Here is a 21,484-nt window from a genome sequence, read left to right on the forward strand (position 1 = left end):
ATGACAGTGGAAGCAACGATGGGAATGAGGTAGCCACAAGGCAAGAAATATCAGAGATGGCTGATAACTTTCAGGAGCTAGGGGAGAAGCATGGCGCGGGCTCACTCTCAGGCCTCCAGAACCTTGCTGGCACCTTGATTTTGGACTTCTAAGCCTCCAGAACCATGAAAGCACAAACAGCTATTGTTTTAAGTTAGTCTGTGGTAATCTGTGGCAGTCCTAGGAAACTAAGATACCAACTATGGGCTGACATAGAATAATTCTGCCATCAGATGCACAGGCCACATTTGATTTTGATTCATCTTTCAGATAACCCGGGACTTTCAAAGTTAAATGGAAATGACCATTTTAATACTTTGCCTGATGTGGATTCAGAGCCAGGCCAAAGGCAGTTTGGCAACCTGTCAGCAACTGACAGTATGACTGAAAAACCTGGTATGTCAGCTATTGTTCTACTGTATTAGCTTCTTTGGGTCCTATGAACTCATGAAATATAACAAAGCGCTGTATTGTCTAAACTCTTCTGAATATATGGCTAGCGGTCACATAACTCCTTTTGTCTTAGTCTATGCCTGTCAAAGAGGAATTCTCTGACGTCTTTGTTTTTTTTTTTTTTTGTTTTTTTTTAAATATATGAAATTTATTGTCAAATTGGTTTCCATACAACACCCAGTGCCCATCCCAAAAGATGCCCTCTTCAATACCCATCACCCACGCTCCCCTCCCTCCCACCCCCTATTAAGCTAGTGATTCAAAAACTTCCCATTAAGAAAAGCTCAGGCCCAGGTGACTTCACCACTAAATTCTATCAAACATGAAGAAGTAATATCAGTCTTCCAAAAAAATAGAAGAGGAAGGAACACTTCCCAAATCAGGTGGTATATAGGTCACTAGTTATATCCTCATACCCAAAACAAAGACCTCACAAGGAAAGAAAACAACAGGTCAGCATCTCTTAGGAATATATATGTAAAAATTCTCAAAGACATATTAGCAAATTGAATCTAGAAATATATACAAAGGATTATAACCCAGGATCAGGTGAGATCTCAAGAATGCAAGGTTAGTTTAACTTCCAAAAATCAATTAACGTAATATCTCAATAGAATAAACGACAAAATGATACCATCTCAATGGATACAGAAAAAACACTTGATAAAACCCAACACCTTTTCATGATAAAGGAAAAAAAAATTCAACAAACTAGAAGGCAACTTGCTCAATCTGATGAAGGGTATCTGTAAAAACCCCACAGTTGACATCATACTTACTGGCGGAGATTGAATGAATTTTCCCTAAGATCTAGAACAAGTCAAGGATGTCCAAACTTGCCATTTCGACTTAATATTGTGCTGGAAATTTTAGGCAGGTCAGTTAGGCAAGATGAAGAAATAAAAAGCCATCCAGATTGGAAAGGAAGAAGTAAAACTACCTCTATTCGTAGATCACATAAACTTGTATCTAAAAACAAAAACAAAAACAAAAACAAAAACAAACCCAAGGAATTCACAAACATTATTGGAACTAATAAACAAGTTCAGCAAGGTTGCAGGATAGAAGATCAATATACAAAAATATACATGTTATACACCTGAAACTAATATAACCCTGTAGGTTAACTATTATTCAATTAAAAAAATGCAAGACTTTATACCCCAAACTACAAAATATTAATCAAAGAAATTAAAGAAGACCTTAACAAATGGCAAGACATTCTATGTTGATGGGTCAAAAGACTTAATATTGTTAACACTTTCTAGATTGATCTACATGAACTATTATCCAGTCATAGAAAAGGAGTGATACATGCTACAGCAAAAACCTTGAAAATATTATGCTAAGTAAAACAAACCAGCAACAAAAGACCCTATAGTATATGATTTCATTTCTAGGAGATGTCCAAAACAGGCATATTTTATTTTTAAAGCCAGAAAGTAAATTGGTGGTGGGCTTGGGAGGACATAAGATGGAACAGAAGTACTCACTAGGGGATCTAGAATTTGGGGGGGGGGTGCAGAGAGACACAAAGTTGCTAAAATTAGAGTGTGGTGATGGTCACATGGCCTTGTGAAAATATAAGCAAACTTTGAATTGTATACTTGAAGTGGGTGAATATGGCATGTGAATTATATCTCAGTAAAGCTGTTAAAAATGTGGTAGAAAGTAGAGAGTCCTAGTGGGCATCAGTGGGAGCCAAATTCTTATTTTTTACATCAGGGAATAAATAGATATCTAGAATTGATCAATTTAAAACTAGTGATAGATTAGTAGGATACTGGCACAAAAACAGACACTCAGATCGATGGAACAGAATAGAGAACCCAGACATGGACCCACAAACGTATGGCCAACTAATCTTTGACAAAGCAGGAAAGAATATCCAATGGAATAAAGACTGTCTCTTCAGCAAATGGTCCTGGGAAAACTGGACAGCGACATGCAGAAGAATGAACCTGGACCACTTTCCTACACCAAACACAAAAATAAACCCAAAATGGATGAAGGACCTGAATGTGAGACAGGGAACGATCAAAACCCTAGAGGAGAAAGCATGAAAAAACCTCTTTGACCTCAGCTGCAGCAACTTCTTCCTCAATACGTCTCCAGAGGCAAGGGAAACAAAAACAAAAATAAACTATTGGGACATCATCAAAATAAAAAGCTTCTGCACAGCGAAGGAAACAATCAGCAAAACTAAAGGGCAACTGACAGAATGGGAGAAGATATTTGCAAATGACATATCGGATAAAGGGTTAGTGTCCCAAATCTATAAAGAACTTATCAAACTCAACACCCCAAAACCAAATAATCCAGTGAAGAAATGGGCAGAAGATTAGTAGGAAATAGAGAAGCAGTTCCCAGAACTAAATTTAGAAATAGGCAAAAATAAGATAAAGTAAAATAAAATAAATTAAATTAAAATAAGATAAAATAATAAAGCAAAACAAAACAAAACAAAATGTGTCTGAAAAGGGAGACGGGGTATGGGAAGGACTGGAGCTGGGAAATGTTGGTTTTCATTTTAAAGTCTATATTATCTATACAGTAAAACCTTTGCGAGCATAATTTGTTCTGGAAACATACTTGTAATCCAAAGCACTCGTATATCAAAGCGAATTTCAAAACCCATTGGCTCAGTTGTGATCATGTGACGTTCGACGTCATGTGCTACTTGCATTACAAGACATGGCTCTTTTATTAAGTTAAAAATTATTAGAAATGTTTGCTTGTCTTGTGGAACCCTCGCAGAGCAAGTTACTTGCAGCCCAAGGTTTTACTGTATTTTAAAAATGTGCAAGTGTCACTTGAAATTATCAGGAGACTACAGAAACACACATACACATAAAATTAGCGGATAAGACAATTCTTTCCCTGCTGTAGACCCTATCCATTCTTTAGGACCCAAGTTAGCTTCTTCTCAACCACCCCCCAACACTAGGCATGCTGTAGAGTTCTCTCACTGTGTAAATGAATGGACTGCTCTTGGAGCTGTATTACCTGGGCTAGGTTCCAACCTGTCGGGTCTTTATTTAACTTTGCAAAATGGTGTCGTTTGGCCAGTGTGATGGTTTTGATTAGTTGTTCATTTGCTCATTCTTTCGTCGAACGTACATATTTCTTTAGTATCCCTCACCGTCCTAGGAAGTGGGGACACTCTGGAGAAAAGGACACCTGTTCCCAAGGAGCTCTCACCCTCTCACGAAGACACAGGAGTCACTAGACAAGTACAAGGTGATGTACATAAAGAAGGGCACTCTAGGAGCACATGGCGGGGGGGGGGGAACCAAAGGACCTTGAAAGCCAAGTAGGTCTTCTTGGAGATGGTGACATTGAAATTGGTGTCTGATAAACTGAGGGTTGATGGGGGGTGGGAGGGAGGGGAGGGTGGGTGATGGGTATTGAGGAGGGCACCTTTTGGGATGAGCACTGGGTGTTGTATGGAAACCAATTTGACAATAAACTTCGTATATTGAAAAAAAGAAGGGAAAAATACCCAACTCAATCATGATAAAAGAGATACGAATTAAAATTAAAAAAAAAAAAAAGAAATTGGTGTCTGAAGGATGAATAGAGGCTAGCCTGCCTGGTGAAGGGGATCCAGGAAGGGAGATGGCAGGCTTGGGAGAATGGAAGGGCTGCCATGTAGAATGCAAAAGAGGCGAGTAGGAAAATGTGGAAAGGATGATGGACCCCCAAGGATGTCCACGTCCTAATCCTCCAGCAGAGGGGACTCTACAATGCGAGTAAATTAAGGCCCTCAAGATGGGGAGGTTATCCTGGATTATCCAAGTGGGCCCAATATAATCATAGGAGTTCTTATAAGGAAAAGAGGGAGGCGGTAAGACCCATTTATGATTTCTGATCTCCAGAACCGTAAAATAATAAATTAGTGTTGTTTCGAGCCTCCAGGTTTGTAGTAATTCATTACAGCAGCGACAGGAAACTAATGCTGGGAAGCAAGCTGGAGAAATAGGGAGGGACGGGAGGAGGAAGTTCCCTGTGAGACACATTAAGGAGTTTGGACTTTCTTCTCAGGGCAATCAGAGGCCGTGAAGAGCAGAGTGAGACTTGTGTTTCAGAAAGATTGCTCCGGCCCAAGTAAGGTGGGGTGGGGTGGGGTGGGGTGGGGGTGCGGTGAGAGATGGGTGGGTGGCGGGGCAAGGTCTCTCCAGGACCCTGCCAGTGTCCTCAGGACTCTACTGTGTCCCACCCTGGATGGTCCCTTCTCTGATGATAATCCCCTGGTGTTCGTTTCCAAGGACCCTGATTTCTGTATGTTAGCAAATACTGAGTACTGCCTCGTGAACTTGGGGTTTAGAGAAGAGAGACTGCCGGATGCAAAGAGTGGAAGTTCACGGGGCAGGTGCGGCCTTGGCTCCAAGATGAGTTTGTCTTCTTCTTTTTTTCAATCTTTGTTTATTTTTGACAGGTAGAGAGAGACAGAGCGTGAGTGGGGGAGGGGCAGAGAGAGAGGGAGACACAGGATCTGAAGCAGGCCCCGGGTTCTGAGCTGTCAGCACAGAGCCTGATGCGGGGATCGAACTCATGAACCACAAGATCATGACCTGAGCTGAAGTTGGACACTTAAGCGACTGAGCCACCCAGGCACCCCTAAGATGAGTTTTTCTCACCTTGATTTTCCACATCTTTCAGGGGGTCCACGCCTGGAGACAGGATAAAAAACATGGGTGTGGCTGGTCCTGATTCCTCAAACGAGGCCGCAAAGTCTGGCGTTCTTCCCGCCACGTACTTGCTTCCCAACTTCTCTTCAACAAAATCTCTGCCAGAAAAGAAGTGCGTGTGTATGTCAGTCACAAAATAGCAAACACTTGAGAAATGGAGGCATATAGACATGGAAGGATGCACTCAAGGTCATGGGCGTGGTAGTCACAGAGGTGAGACCAACTTCCAGGTGCCTCATTGTTAAGTCAACATGCACAACCATGGCTGGCCCGCTGTCCTAGATCAGGGCTCTTTCTGAATCCCCATACATCCAGGCCACTGCCACCTTCTCTGTGAAGCTTGGATGTCCCGTCACATCACCACCGTCCATTGGAACGCCACCAAGATCAATGCTTTCAGAAAGCTTGCAGGCAGCTGGACCCTCCACACTCCATATCCCTGTGGCCTTCTGTCTCGGTCCTCTATCTCAGCTCAAGATGCAAGGCCCTCTGCTTTCCTGTGCTGTCATACTCTATCAATGTCTGTTTCCTTTCATCCTACTCCACTTGTCAATGTTCCTTTCCACACTGCCCTGTCTTCCGCCGAACAAACCTTTCAGCTACAACCACTTGGTTGACCATCTGGCCCAACTCTTGGCCTTAACTCTTCCCCAAGGACACTGCTTCCTTGTCGTCTCCACAGTGGGGTTCATTCTCCTACCTCTGACCTATATCTCAGGACGGTACGGTGGGATCATGGTTCTCCTCACTGGTGGTTACTCTTTGCAAACCATGACTTCTCCATTCTTGTGGGTCCGTGGACTTGCCATTCCCCATACTGCATCGCCATGTCCCCTGCACATTGACGTCATTTACTGTTCCACTTGTCGCTCTACCCCTTCCCTGAACACTTGGCTCACAGACCTTCTCTCCACCAGCCTGAGTGACATCAACATCCACATGGATAATCGTCCAGTTCCTCTGTCTTCATTTTTTTCCTCAATTCAGCCACCTGGTTTTGTGGCCACATTTTATCCTGCCATTACTGAAGGACTTTGTCTACATCTGAAACCTTCAATGGAAACATTCCACTCTCTGCCGAAAACCTTCCATCAGCGATTTAGCAACTGACCCTTATTCCACCGGTTCCTTCCCTGTGTTGGTGCCACCACAAATGGAGGATTTTCAGCACTGTGGCTTCTCTGTTTTGTTTCTTAACCATCCCCTTACACTCTTCTCCTCTTTCCTATCCAGTGTAGACTCCACGGCCTATAACCTTGAAAAAAACTAAAAAATGTCTTGGGGTATAACTGATAGCACAACATTTGTCTATTTTAAGTGCAGTATTCAATAATTGTTAATAAGTTTACTGAATTGTACAGCCTTCACCATAATCCAGAATTAGAACACTTTCATCATGCCAATACGATTACTGCCCACCTCAAGAAGTCCCATTCCCACCACCCAGCCCCAGGCTGTGCTCCAGACTAACTTAACTCTGAATCTACACCTGGGTGGTTGGACGTTGCCACAGGGAACCACTGATGAAGACAGGTGCCATTGTAAATACATGATCTTAACTAGGTGGGCTCTCAATGCCGCTCATAATTCTTTGGGTTTCCCTGGTGGGTCTTCTCTCCCACTTGTCACAGATTCTACTTCAAACTCTGCGCCCTTCTCAAATCTCTAACTCTGCCACCTCCTCTCGCGCACAGACTCAACTGATGAACACAGACGTCATTAGACACGGTTCTCAATTTTCCACCATCATCCTACCACCTCAGCTAAAGGCACAAATATCGCTGTCTCCCTTCTTTGCGGTCGGAGAGACGTTCTTCCTGCTATGGGTGATCCTTCCAGCTCTTCTCTGGGTACCATCATCTCCCAGCACAACAGATGTGACCAGCAGCCTTCTCAATGCTGATATGGATGGGCTCACCTCTTTCCAAGTTGTCCACTTAGCTATTAAGAAAATACATGGCTGACATAGGGCAACAGGCCTTACTGGATTTTGGATGTTGGTACCAAGACCCCTGTGACTAGAAACACATGACCTTTGTGCTCAGCTCTGCCAATCTGGCCACGTCGAGACTGCCCCACGCCCAGCCTGGGGCTCCCCACTGTCCCCTGTCCCGTACCGTATGGCGTAGGTCATCCGGTCAGGCCGCATGACTCTCATCATACAGAGGCGCTGCAGGGCTGTCTTGTCCTTCCACTCCTGTGGAAACTTCTCCTTCTCAGGACATTCCGATTCCACAAACTTCTTCCAACTCTTGGCGGATCCCTCAATGTCTCGATCCAGATTACAGAATTCTTCCATTGATGAAAGTGCCTGTGACATTTTGGAGAATCTTGCTGTGAAATACAGTTTCTCCAGAAAGCTATAGTTTTCATTGCGTTGGGGGCAGGGGGAAGGTGTCAAGGAACGAGATACGAGTATAGACGTAATTCTGTCTTGCTCATACTCGCGTCTGGAATCTTGGATCTTCCCCCCAGGTAAGCTCAAGGAAAAGGAGGTGTTTTGATCAAGTCGCCTCAGCAAACTGTACTAATAGTGTGCAAGGGCTAGCAAATAAAGTGTTTGGATTATTATCAGTAGCACATTGAACTGCACCTTCCTGCAGGGTATTGATTGGGAAGAGGGACAAGAAAAGATACCATGACTTTTCTGTTCACGGAGCCCAGACGTTTCAAGTCTCCGACTCCTTCCTTTTATCTCAATACTCATTCTGCTGGCAACTCAAGTTCTCTCCCAAGGTGCCTCTAGATGGTGACTTTGTGTGAACGCCAACACTGAAATTTCCATGAGTTGCCTGCTTCCAGTAAGAACTAAGTCCAAATACGCAACTTAGTAATCAAACGTTTTCATCTAGCGTTTCCTTCCGATCCATCCGGGGAACCGGGTGTCCTTCTTCCCTCCTACTCTGTCCAAGAGTATCAGTGCCCAACCCTGGAACCGTGCCGGACTCATTCCCAACTCAGCTCTTTGTCTACGCTACTTTCATCATGCGAGAGATCCTTGATCTCTCCTCCCCCCAAATTCCACTCCTTCCTTTTCTTTTTTAAAAATTTTTTTTCAACGTTTTTTATTTTTATTTTTGGGACAGAGAGAGACAGAGCATGAACGGGGGAGGGGCAGAGAGAGAGAGGGAGACACAGAATCGGAAACAGGCTCCAGGCTCCGAGCCATCAGCCCAGAGCCCGCCGCGGGGCTCGAACTCACGGACCGCGAGATCGTGACCTGGCTGAAGTCGGACGCTTAACCGACTGCGCCACCCAGGCGCCCCACTCCTTCCTCTTCTTGTGCTGGTCACAATTAGCATGTGGTAAGGTCCTACAGGTTGTTACAGTCCTGGTCATAATCAGCAACCTCTCTCAGGTACCTTCTCTCTCACAGAGAAACACAGAGCCTTCTCATCCTTCTTGCGTGGGCTACTTGGAACTACTCAGTGTTGAAATCTTTAACAAAGGGTCTGATTCAAGGTTCAGATGTTTGGTAGCTGACAGCTTTAAAGCCTTATCCACTCCCCTGCCACCACCCCACACTTTCTTCTTCTCCTCCACATCCAAGCAAGCTGATAAGCAAGTCTTGGTACTCCCTCCTCGGGTGCTGGAGGGAAGCCGAACCGTGTAAACCCCTGCTCACATACAGAAATACTCACCCCTGCCCCAACCTTAAACTACTAAAAATAAATAAATAAATAAATAAATAAATAAATAAATAAATAAATAAAACAAAAAAAAAAAAAAAATAAAAACCAAATTTGTCACTGTCTTGGGCTCTCTCAAGCCATTTTCAAATTTGGTTTTTAACGTTTATTCATTTTTGAGAGAGAGACAGAGAGAGAGCAAGTGTGTGAGCAGGGGAGGAGCAGAGTGAGAGGGAGACACAGAATCTGAAGCGGGCTCCGGGCTCTGAGCTGTCAGCACAGAGCCCGACGTGGGGCTCGAACCCACAGACTGTAAGATCATGACCTGAGCCGAAGTTGGATGCTTAACCGACTGAGCCACCCAGATGCCATGTGAGTAATACATTTTTTAATACTCTCTTGGTGTGTCCGTGGCATCATCAGTCTTGATGTCAAAACCAAATTTTGGGTGGTGGTTCATCCCATCCCATTCCTTGACAATGCCCACATAAACATTAGTCACTTGGACACTTTTCTGCAATTCTTTCCATTATTACTTGACTCTGCTTATACATTTGGTCTCTTCCATGAGATTAAAAGGTAGAGTATGTCCAAAGCATCTACCACAATGCTATGAATTTTAAGTATCCCAATACCTTCTTGCTATTTGAATTCATCTGTTCGTCCATCCATCCATCCATCCATTCAACATTTATTGAATGCTTCATGCCAGGCACTTGGGGGTACAAAGGTTAAAAAAAATAAAATAAAAGGACACACGCCTTCAAGGAACTTGCAGTCCTAAGCTAAGGAGAAAGGACAGATGAGGGAGGCCTTCGGATGTAAGTAGAATTCTGTTGGGCAGAGATGGAGGGAGAGAAAAGGGAAGGGCATTTAATGGGGTGGGGTCAATGAGAGTCAAAGTCTGGAAAGGGGAGGGGGGGCCTGTCAGAAAGCGGTGTGCCAGCAGCAGAGGGGTCTTACGGGTGACCCGGGGCAGGTGAAGCTAGAGAAGGACATAGACCCTTAGCCTGGGCTCGCCGAGTCTCATTTCCCACGTGGACAAACACAGGTCCTGTCTTCACGTGCCCCTTCACACGGGCTCTGTGTCCCCCCCCCCCCCACCCCCTGCCCCACCTGACCTTGGCCACTAAGCAGGGGGTGCATGTCACTCTATTGAGAGGTGGGGGCCAGGGGGAGTGGTGTGTAGCACGGGGAAGGGGGAGCCAGGAGTGGAAGGCTCTGGTCCCAGCACCACTGCCCCACAAGCCTCTTGTGACTCAGAGACTGTGGGCTTTGATTTTCCCACTTGGATAACGAGGCCAAGCAATCCCGGTCCCCTGTTGCTCACATTCTAATGTAGAAACGAGTGCTTTGAAGATGGTAACGCCCTCCCTGCTGCTTCCTTGGGGTTCCTGCAGTTACTGAATCCCCCCACCTGGCTTACTTGCCTGTCACTCCCACAAGACTGTGAGTTCCCTGCGGGCAAGGACTTTCTTAGGCGTCTCCGAAAGCCTTGGAACTAGCAGGCTGCCTGGCGCTTAGCAAGTGCTCAATTAATAAAGTTTGACATCTGGGCCGCCAGCAGGAGGGCTCTTGACAGGCTGCGAAAAGCTGCCGCTACTGTAATTACTTCTCTCTGGGCTGAGGAACCGACTCCCATCTTCTTACAGCTTCACCCCTGCTCCCAGCTGGCATCACCATTAACCCTTCTGCGGGCCCGTTACCCCCTCGGGCGATACCACAAAACTGAGCACATTATGCCCCGATCAGCGTTCCCAGCTGCCGTGACTGGGTCTGAAACACGCATTCTTGAGGCTCTGGGTTGAGCACAATTGCAACATTTAATCTTCCAAATGAGGCAAAGGGATTTCTAGCCTTCTAATAAGCTAAATGGAAATGACTAATTAACCTAATTACATTGGGCTGTGCAGCAAAATACAACTGTGCAAATTGGCGTCCAGAGTGGAAGGGAGAGGTCCTTTCAGACTCTGACAAAGGCGTGCATCATCGAAGAGATTTTATAATGGAGAAAGGGACGTGCCATTACCTTCCGGCTCAGCATTTGGTGAGACTTAAAACATCCTCACAAAGGATAATCATAAAAGGAGTCTTTTATCTCAAAGAGTTCGCTCATTACCTGATTATTAGTGCTTCTGGGGAAACAAGGCAAGCAACCTTCCTCGTCAGATAGAATTAAAAACTTCTGTTTGGTAAGTCATATCCTATGCAGTTGTATTTATGTCTTCAGGCTAACATTCAACCCAACGCTTAAAAGGAGCGTTGATCAAAGGCTTTGGTGATGTGTACTACGCATCATATTTTGTTCCACCTGCTGACATCCTGCCCCGTGCTTGAGCGGGACGGGGGTGGCCTTTTGCTGCCCTACCTAACGCAACTCAGAGAACGCGAGAGAAAGCTAAGCGCTCATTTGTAAAAGGCTTTGACCAGCCAGACGAGCTTAGCCCACACAACCAAACGGAGAAGCGAAGCGGAGCAAGCAATCCGTCTTGTGGAAAGAGAAACGGAACTGGGTGGCACAGGAGCTTTCGAGTTGAGTAACGTCAAGTGAAAGTGGTAGGGTGTGCTTTTGAATCATTTATTCTTTATGACTTTTGCTGCGGAGGGCTTTGTGGCGTAGCACAGGGAAAGGCAAGCTGGACTGGAATTCCAGACTCACAATTCCTCAAGGTTTCACCTTCAGTGGACAAGTTCCATCAGGCACGATGCCCATCAACCACAGCAATATATACACCCCACAGCCGGGTAATTAATAATCATAACTATTATGGGGTGAGCTGTGTTCCCCAGAAAGATGGGCCGAAGGGCTAACTTCCCAGACTTGTGTGTGACCTTATAGTTGGAGGTAGGGTCTTTGCAGGTGTGATCAAAATGAGATGAGGTCACCAGGGTGGGCCCTAACCCAGTACGGCTGGTGTTCTTAGGACAGAAGATGTCAAGACACACAGAGGGAAGATGACATGTGAAGGCCGTGGGGATGGACTGAGGCCACCACAAGCCAAGGAATACCCGGAGCCACTGGAAGCTGGAAAAGGCAAAGAAGGATCCTCTCCTAGAGACTCTGGAGGGACCATGACGCCGCTGACATTTTAATTCCAGACTTCCAGATTCCAGAACTGCGAAGAGGACCCAGGCTGTAGTACTTTGTGATAGCAGCTCTAGGAAACTAATGCCATGGCCATCACCATAACTATAATCACAAGTACGTTCCGTTTCCTGACCATTTACTATCTGTTCAACGGAGCCCTAGGAGGTGGGTATTATAATAGCCATTTTGCAGATAAGGAAAGAAAGGTTCAGAGGAATGAGATCATGTGCCAAAGGCCACACACACTCCAACTAGAACTTGAACCCAGGAATGTCTGCCTCCAGAGCCTGTGTTAACCAGTACATCATTACTCCGGTTCTGCAAATGGGCTCATTCAGAACTGATTTCCAGAATTTATTCCCTCCATAAGGGCAGCAGACTATGAGTGGGTATTCTCAGCCCTGGGGCCACACTGTCCATCAAGGTAGTCAATGAGCCAATGAAATGTGGCTCATGTGATTGAGGAATTGCATTTTTTTTTTAATTTTTTTTTCAACGTTTATTTATTTTTGGGACAGAGAGAGACAGAGCATGAACAGGGGAGGGGCAGAGAGAGAGGGAGACACAGAATCGGAAACAGGCTCCAGGCTCCAAGCCATCAGCCCAGAGCCCGACGCGGGGCTCGAACTCACGGACCGCGAGATCGCGACCTGGCTGAAGTCGGACGCTTAACCGACTGCGCCACCCAGGCGCCCCAGGAATTGCATTTTTTAATCGCACTTAATTTTAATTGTTGTTATTTTTTTTTAAAGTTTATTTACTTAAGTAAACTTTACACCCAATGTAGGGCTCGAACTCATGACCCTGAGATCAAAAGTCTCATGCTTTTCCTGCTGGGCTATTCCAGTTGCCCCAATTTTAATTATTTTTAAATTTAAGTTTAGAAGCTGGAACTTGGCTTTAGTAATTTGGAAAACTTTTAAGTACGTTCTGAACAACTTAGGTCAATATTGTAAATCTAAGTTTTGTGAACTCTAAATATGTATCCAGTGCTTGTGATGAAAAGTTAACACCTGAATTGAAATGAGCTGTACGTGGGGCTCCTGAGTGGCTCAGTCGGTTAAGTGTCTGACTTCGGCTCGGGTCATGCGGTCTGTGAGTTCGAGCCCTGCATCGGGCTCTGTGCTGACAGCTCAGAGCCTGGAGCCCACTTCAAATTCTGTGTCTCCCTCTCTGTCTGTCCCTCCCCTGCTCATGCTCTCTTTTTCTCTCTTTCTCTCTCTCAAAAATAAAGATTAAAAAAAAAAAAGAATGAGCTGTACGTGTAAAAACTACACACCAGAATTCAATGACTTGATAGAAAAACAAAAAATATTTCATGAATAGTTTTTAAATTTTTTTTTTTTCAAACGTTTATTTATTTTGGGACAGAGAGAGACAGAGCATGAACGGGGGAGGGGCAGAGAGAGAGGGAGACACAGAATCGGAAACAGGCTCCAGGCTCCGAGCCATCAGCCCAGAGCCCGACGCGGGGCTCGAACTCACGGACCGCGAGATCGTGACCTGGCTGAAGTCGGACGCTTAACCGACTGCGCCACCCAGGCGCCCCATGAATAGTTTTTATAATAACTACCTATGCAAATGGTATTTTGGCTACCCTAGGTTTTTCTCCACAAATCTCTGCATTTATTATGATTTTTCTTAGAAATCTTGGAACTTTGTTATTTTGGTTATTGTTGTGAATGGAGTTCTTCATTACTCCTTTTCCAGTATATTATTCCTCTTCTTATCTGCCAGACAGGGTCCAGAATGACAAATGCAGTTAATAAATGAAAATCACTCACACCTTTGCTGTTTAGGTCAGGGATCAGCAGACTATAGCTTGCAGACCCAATCTGGCCCACCGCCTGTCTTTGTAAATAAAGTTTTATTGGCACTCAGCCATTTCCGCTTATTTACACATCGCGTGTGACTTTGGCAGAGCTGAGTCGTGACTCACTCAGTAGTGACTGAGTCTGGCCCTCAAACCATAAATATTTACTGTGTGACCCTGTACAGAAAAAGTTTGATGAATCCTCATTTAGATACAGCCCTAAAGATGATTCAAAGAATACCTGTGGACTCTGAAAAAGAAGTTAGAAAAATTTTTGGGGGAAAGGCAGCATGAGTGAAATTAGCCTCGAATTTCCTAAGACGGTTCCTTCGAAAAGGAGAGCGTATGTATAAATATTAAGTTCTGGGCTTCTGTTATAAAATGAATCCACTTGGATGGCTCTCAGGGGAATTATGCTCCGTGAACAAGCCAGTCCGCCAAGGTTACATACTGTAGGATTCCATTTACATAACGTCCTTGGGAGGACAAAATTGTACAAGTGGAGAACAGATTAATGGTTGCCGTGCGTGAGGCACTAGGGGAGGGATCAGGTTGTTGTGGTCATAAAGGGCAGCATAGGGGTCCCTACAGTGATGGAATTTTCTGTACCTTGACCGGGGTGGTGGAACCTTGGTGGTACCTTGACCGGGGTGAATCTTCACATGTGAAACACACACACACACACACACACACACACACACACACACACACGCATAAAAAATTAGTGAGATCAGACTCAGATTAGTGGATTGTAATCAATGGAAATTTCCTGGGTGTATGTTCCAAGATAGGAATGTAAGATGTTACCACGGAGGGATGCAGGGTATGAAGGATATTTCTATTATTTCTTATAATTGCATGTGAATTTGTATCATCTCAACATTTTAAAAAACTTAATAAAAAATGTAAAGAGCAAGAGAACCACTCCCGTCACTTGAGAGTCCTTTGTTCTATGAACTGTGTATAACATGCAACAAACATGGATAATCACAAAGAGGATTAATTTCGTGTAGATGCCAGTATCCCCAAAGCACCAGCACCTGCTGTGTGTAAGCATCCAGGTGTGGACCCGACGGCTGCCTACGTGGATGGTGGCCCGGACCCTGCATGGGGGGGAATGCTCAGTCAACGTCACTGCTCGGCATCATATCGCACACCCATCGTGTCACATCAATGCAGGCACGGTCCCTACAGCAAGGAGCTTATACTTTGTGATCTTTTCGTGGAATAACGTTCATAGAATCCCAACCACACTCAGTTGCGTTACATGGAAAGAAAACATGCTTTGCGTTAAATGTGAATAAAGAACATCGATGTCCTGGGTGCACGTGAGAATAAAATGCATTTCTCAGGTGCTCAATAAATGTGAGCTATTATGAACCGGTAGAAATCCCAGCCTGGGATGCATCCGCCACTGAGTTAGGACCCGCATGGATGTGCCTGAACAGAGCCCTGGCAGGTGTCTGGTTCCTGGGAGCCCTGTTGGAGCACCCCCACACGGCCTGAGGTCCCCACGGAGGAGCCCGTGGTCCAGCCCTCAGTGCCGGCAGGTGAAAGGCAGCTCGGCTGAGGCAGGGAAGCTCCCGGATCTTCCTGTCGCCCCACATCCTGAGGGGAGAGCCCTGAACCAGCATGCACCTGTTCCACTGACAGCCTTCCCAGCAGGCCCGGGAAAGGTGAGCTCTGCTGTGGGGGGCCAGGTGAAGGCACGCACCCGTGTTTAACCCCCAAGGAGCGCCGCGCCTACTTCATGGGGACAAGTGTCAGGGGAGAAACTCCAAGAGCTGAGAACTTGACTTTTTTCAAGGGGTCTTTTCTACTGACCTTTATGCCACCCCAGGCCTGATGGGAGAGGAAGCCCACGGGACTGGTGACGCCCGTCTGCCCCGGAGATCGAAGCAGGAAATCCAGCGTGGTCACACTCACTTCCCCGCTCGTGAGGAGGATCTGCAAGGCGGAAGAACGATACCACGATGCTTTAGGGGTGCTGGTCATAGGGTTCTGGAGATCTGGGGGTTCGCACTCGGTGTAATCATCGCTGCTTTGAACCCTAGAGCGTGCTCATCAGTGTTGGTTGTTTTAAAGAGGGTGGAGTGTGGGGCACCTGGGGTGGGTGGTGGGTCAGTCCATTAAGCATCTGACTCTTTAACTCGGCTCAGGTCATGATCTCACAGTTTGTGGGTTTGAGTCCCGCATGGGGCTCTGTGCGGGCAGCGTGAAGCCTGCTGGGGATTCTCTCGCTCCCTGTCTTTCCCTCCCCTGCTCGCTCTCTCAAAATAAACAAAAATAAACGTTCAAGAGGGCGGAGTGAAAGAAAGTGGGTTATCTGCGCAAATCACTTCTGGGTATGTGTATGTTCACCCACCAACATCAGGGTGACATAAATGCACACAGTGAGTGACCAGCTACCTTGATTAGCAAGCGTTCTATCAGTTCTAAATGCCATGGAGCACATCTCTGCGATCTGAGAAGATGACACATATAAGTGACATGCCTGAGGAGGATGTCAAAGTCACATACGGACACATGCAAGAGAGAAATGCACGAATGAATCAATAATGCTAAAGGGGTTCCAGAATAGGGGAGTGACCAGCAAGCAGGGCAATGGGATTAATTTGATGAAACCTTTTTATTCTTCTCCTCCTCCTTCGTTTTTTTTTTTGTTTTGAGAGAGAGAGAGAGCAAGAGAGCGACTGTGAGCAGGGGAGAGGCAGAGAGAGAGAGGAAGAGAGAGAATCCCGAGCAGGCTCCATGCTGTCAGCACAGAGCCCGACGCAGGACTTGATCTTATGACCGTGAGATAATGACCTGAGCCGAAATCAAGAGTTGGACGCTCAACTGACTGAGCCACCCAGGTGCCCCTTTCAGTTTTTGAAGTAATCTCTACACCCAATGTGGGGCTCAAACTCATGACCCCAAGATCAAGAGTCACACATTCCACTGACTGAGACAGCCAGGTGCCCCAAGTTCTTCTGATGACACCACATGCTTCTGGGCTGGAGAGGGAATACAGAGGGTGACAGGGACGAGCCACACTAACACTCCCCCGTGGATTCAGGCTTTGGAACATGCAAATAGAGTCAGCCGAAAAGTCATCATAGCATATCTGGTGTGCAGAATTGGAAGAGGCCTTCGAGATAATCTAAGCGTGTTCCCAGTTAACTTACAGAAAAAATTCCCAAACCTAAATGATTAGAGGGATAAGTACGAGGAAATAAATTCTCGTGGCTTTTTGATGTTGAGAGTAAGTGGAAGACAAGGTTTTCTTATTAACACTGGAAGTCCCTGATGCCCCCCAAGCCCTTGAGAATCAGAGTTCTTAAGGACCTTTTCAAGGCCAAATCTGCTATGGCTATGGAAAGACATTTGCAATTTAAAAAAAAATTTTTTTTTAATGTTTATTTATTTTTGAGACAGAGAGAGACAGAGCATGAGCAGGGAAGGGGCAGAGAGAGAGGGAGACACAGAATGTGAAGCAGGCTCCAGGCTCTGAGCTGTCAGCACAGAGCCCGATGCGGGGCTCGAACTCACGGACCGTGAGATCATGACCTGAGCCGAAGTCGGACGCTTAACCAACCGAGCCACCCAGGTGCCCCAACATTTGCAATTTCTTATTCTGAGGGAAGGTTGGGGCATGAAACTCACATCCCTAGAGGTAAATAAATAATGAGGGATGCTCTACATTTCTTCTAGCATCTCAAAAAGTATCTAGTTTTTGGTATGGCCGTTGAGTTCCATTTTTAGTGCCAGCTTGGGTTGATGGCTAGTGGCCTCTGGAGGACAGTGTTGAGGAGGATCCTAGGTCATCCAAGGTAAACGAGTACAACGGTTGATTAGGCATGTTTGCCATGAGGGGGACAATGGTGAGGCAGCATGCACGCGCCATATTGGACCTTCTTGTCCGATGCCTCTGCGTAGAGCCTAATAGTCTTCACGTTCTATGGGAAGCAAAGTGAAAAGAGCAAACTTTCTTTACACCTGCTGGTTGGGCACCGGAAAATGGCGTGTTTTCTGGAAACTTCTTGATTCTACTTTTACCTGAAAGGTAAGCTGGGCAAGGTAGGTCAGCTTATCACACTCGAAGAGCCCACGTGTGGTGTACTGGTATACGGAGAAGGTGATGCTGTCTATCAGATTGGTCACACGCGCCTTGAGGCTCTCGTCCGGAGCGGCCTTCTCCACAGCCTTCTGGAAGACGATGCTGAAGGCCTGGGGGCAGGAGGTTGGACACTGGTAATTTACACAGCTCTCTGTATATGTGACTAGTAGACTCACCTGTGAAGAATACTATAATTTGTCAGCCTCAGAAATGTTTTCCCAGCATATCCTGCCAAGAAGGGACTGTGGTTGGGGCGCCTGGGTGGCTCCGTCGGTTAAGCGTCCGACTTCGGCTCAGGTCACGATCTCGCGGTCCGTGAGTTCGAGCCCCGCGTCGGGCTCCGTGCTGACGGCTCGGAGCCTGGAGCCTGCTTCCGATTCTGTGTCTCCCTCTCTCTCTCTGCCCCTCCCCCGTTCATGCTCTGTCTCTCTCTGTCTCAAAAATAAATAAACGTTAAAAATTTTTTTTTTTTTTAAAAGAAGGGACCGTGGCAACAAGACAACATTCTATTAGCTCTTTTCTTAGTTTGCTCTTTTCTTAGTAAATTGCTACGTTGCCACGATGTGGGCAAAGCTATGAGGCATACACACAAGAGCCTACAGTTCTGACCGGTGAAAAGTGACTATCCAGGAACCAAAATAATTAAATTAGATCCAGTAAGTTCTGTTGGATAACCACCCCCACAAATGGGTAAGCACGGTCAACAATAACCAGCTGGGATTAGTGATACTATCCAGGAAATTCCAAAATTCCTGATGGTGGAGCCAAAATGGGTTGGACAAATCTGTTGTCTTAAAGAGACTCTTGTACATAACAGGTACTCAGAATATTTTAAAATTAATTACTTTTCCTTTTGGTAATGATCAGAATCTCTTGTGCTGTTTTTCTTCCTACTAACTCTGCAGTCATTTGGAGAATCCTTTTACACACCCTTTATTTCTTCATAGACCCTTCCTGAATCAGAGAGCAGGGTGCAAGGCCTGCTTTGGCTACGTCTTCGGAACATTAAGGGTCTCTTATGAAATACAAATGGTATGAATCAATTTTTCGTGGTTTAAACATAGACAGCATTTATACAAATCATTAGGAATGCTGCACTTTGTGATATGCATAGAATGAGTCATTAAAGCAAATAAAAATCAAGATATAATCAGGCCTTTCCAATTCGTCTTTAGTCTATTGCCCTTTGGTGGCTTCAAAAAAAAAGAAGAAAAAAAAAGGAGTCTTGGGTCTTTCCAACACCAGGTATTTAAACCTCAGTGGAAACCATATAAAATTTGCATCTCGATATTTCCTCAGTTGCAAAATGGGGGGGGGGGGATAGGACCTCCTATTTTTCAAAGTTCCATGGTGTTTCTTGTTAAGGAAACCTTTGCAGACTCCCTTCTTCATTCAGCTTTGATGATCCTAGCAAAATCTTCTGACTGCCTTCAACCCAATCCACGGTGATGTGTGCCCACACCTGGTAGGCTGGAGATTAGCTCAGTGGAGGTGGGTCACGTCCCCCAGGTCCACACAGAGAAATCTGGAAAACTTATACTGGCGAGTGAGTCTGCAGAGACTGAGTGTACAGCTTTCCCCAGGGCGTTACTGTGCCTTCTTCTCCCTAAAACTATCTTTATGGAAATGATAGTGATCAGTACAGAATCTCCAGCTACTAAGCTTAGACAAGGTGGTTCACGAGTCAGAAAAAAGAACGAAAGAAAGTGCAAAGACCTAGGTACGCTTAGCATTTTCTTTGCATTCAGCTCATTTGGGCTCCCTTCTCCGTTCCATCCTAAAGGGGACTCCCGTCCTCCTGACTTCCGGGAGGAAGCCAGCGCCGGGCTGACCTCTGCTTGTACGACCCCCTCCTGGAGGTCATCTGTTGCGCACGCGGTCCCATGGCTGGCTCTAACCACCCTGTCACTCTTCTAGGGCCCCTGTCCATGGCCTGGCGCCTTAGATAGGCTTCACCTTGGGGGTCCCTGGGTGGCTCAGTCAGTTAAGCGTCCGACTTCGGCTCAGGTCATGATCTCATGGTCTGTGAGTTTGAGCCCCATGTCGGGGTTTTGCTGACAGCTCGGAGCCTGGAGACTGCTTTGGATTCTGCATCTCCCTGTCTCTGCCCCTCCCCCACTTGCACCCTGTCTCTCTCTCTCTCAAAAGTAAATAAAAACATTTAAAAGTTAAAAAATATATGTTTCATCTTGTCCTTTCTACCAGATTGTGGGCACACTGAGGATGGAAGTCAGTCCTTAGCAACCCAGAATCCAGCCCAGCTCTTCACGTATGATAGGCATTCAAAAGATCTGTAATGAATGACTGTGTCCCACTAGTGCCCTAAAGAGCTTGGGCAAAGCATGAGAGATGCTCCAGACCGAGGGTCTCAAACTCAGATGCCTCAGGGGCCAGGTGTGTAAGACCAAACGGGGACGAGGGGAAGGAACGTGGCCAGAGGGAGGCAGAAGCTGATCCTGGAGGAGCCACCCATCCCCTTAGCTCCAGCCAACTTCTACTGTGTGGAAGGAATGGGGGCTCAGTACTGAAATCCAACACACTTTCACGGGAAGCCAGGCATCTGGATTAGTGGTTGTCCCGAATCTTGGATCTTCACCACCAAGGAGGGTGAAAAGCCCTCTGAAAATAGGTCAACAGGCCTTCGGTTTGAGATCAGAGCTCTGTGCTCTTTGCTTCTGTCTGATTCTTCCCTTCCCCACCTCTCTGAGCAAGGTCCCTCCTCCAGCTGTCCCCCTGCACAGAAGACACAAAACAGAGGGACATAGGCCTTCCAGCCAGTGGTCTTATCTTTCTCAGGACCCCCTGGCCCTCGGCCAGTGAAGCCTCATTATCCCTCTCTTAGCCTTTGGCTGAGTTCTGGAGAAAAATGACAATGCACCCCCGTTCCATCTTAACCTTGGTACGAGCTCCCCGGCTTTTTCAAAACTGGCTCTTAAAGACTGTCTGGGTGTGTAAAAGCCAAGAGACACATTTGGACATATTCCTGCTCAGAGCCATTTGGGAAACAGGGATCTGTGGCTGGAACAGCGACCGTAAAACCCAACCTCAGACAAAAGCCAAGATCGTGGAGACCCCAGGGATTGGTTTTTCTTCCCATCGCACAAGGTTTCTAAGTCTACTGTTGTTTCGGTCCCTCTGAAGACCCTGCACCTTCTTATCATTAAGCATTTAAATCTGCTTTCGATGATCAAGCTGGTTGGCAAGTCTTAATAACAGTATGGGGGCCAAATGCCTCCCCCCCCAAAAAAAACAGTGCTTCTATGACAACACAAGCCTCGATCAGGGTGTTATTGCTGCAAAACAACTTTCCCCAGGTTTCCGAACACATCTTTTCTTGGGTTTCATTTGATTTCTTTTCAGCCACTCTCAGAACTGGGGAGCCCTCTTATAGCTATTCTGCTTACCATGCTAACTCTTACGCTGTCTTAAAACATCTCGTAATTCTTTCATCGTTTGCTTTGACCTGAATACGAGGCCAAGCATTAGATTGCTTTTAAGCGCATAAAATATAAACACAATTCCTTTCGTCTGCAGAGACTCTGAGTTGAGGGAAGGGGACCCGGAAACGGTACAATGCCATCCACCATTGAATGAGCCCCAGGGACTTGAGACCTCCTGATTTCTCACCTGCTCACCTCCGTCCCCACACCTTGACTTCCATCAAGTGTTCCC

General features: G+C 46.1%; 1 protein-coding gene across 1 annotated transcript in view; it reads right to left on the minus strand.

Moving 5' to 3' along the window:
* The window catches only part of DNAH9 (dynein axonemal heavy chain 9), a 311,907-nt gene that overhangs the window by 56,489 nt on the left and 233,934 nt on the right, over window positions 1-21,484 (minus strand). The window contains exons 52-55 of the mRNA XM_040453174.1: window positions 17,752-17,922; window positions 15,538-15,660; window positions 7,301-7,494; window positions 5,133-5,281 (exon numbers count right to left, since the gene is read on the minus strand). Of these exons, the coding sequence (XP_040309108.1) occupies window positions 5,133-5,281; window positions 7,301-7,494; window positions 15,538-15,660; window positions 17,752-17,922 (637 nt within the window). The remainder of the gene's footprint in view (window positions 1-5,132; window positions 5,282-7,300; window positions 7,495-15,537; window positions 15,661-17,751; window positions 17,923-21,484) is intronic.

This window comes from Herpailurus yagouaroundi, unplaced genomic scaffold, assembly GCF_014898765.1.
Source record: "Herpailurus yagouaroundi ecotype Mexico unplaced genomic scaffold, PumYag 208, whole genome shotgun sequence".
NCBI classification, from domain to species: Eukaryota; Metazoa; Chordata; class Mammalia; order Carnivora; family Felidae; genus Herpailurus; species Herpailurus yagouaroundi.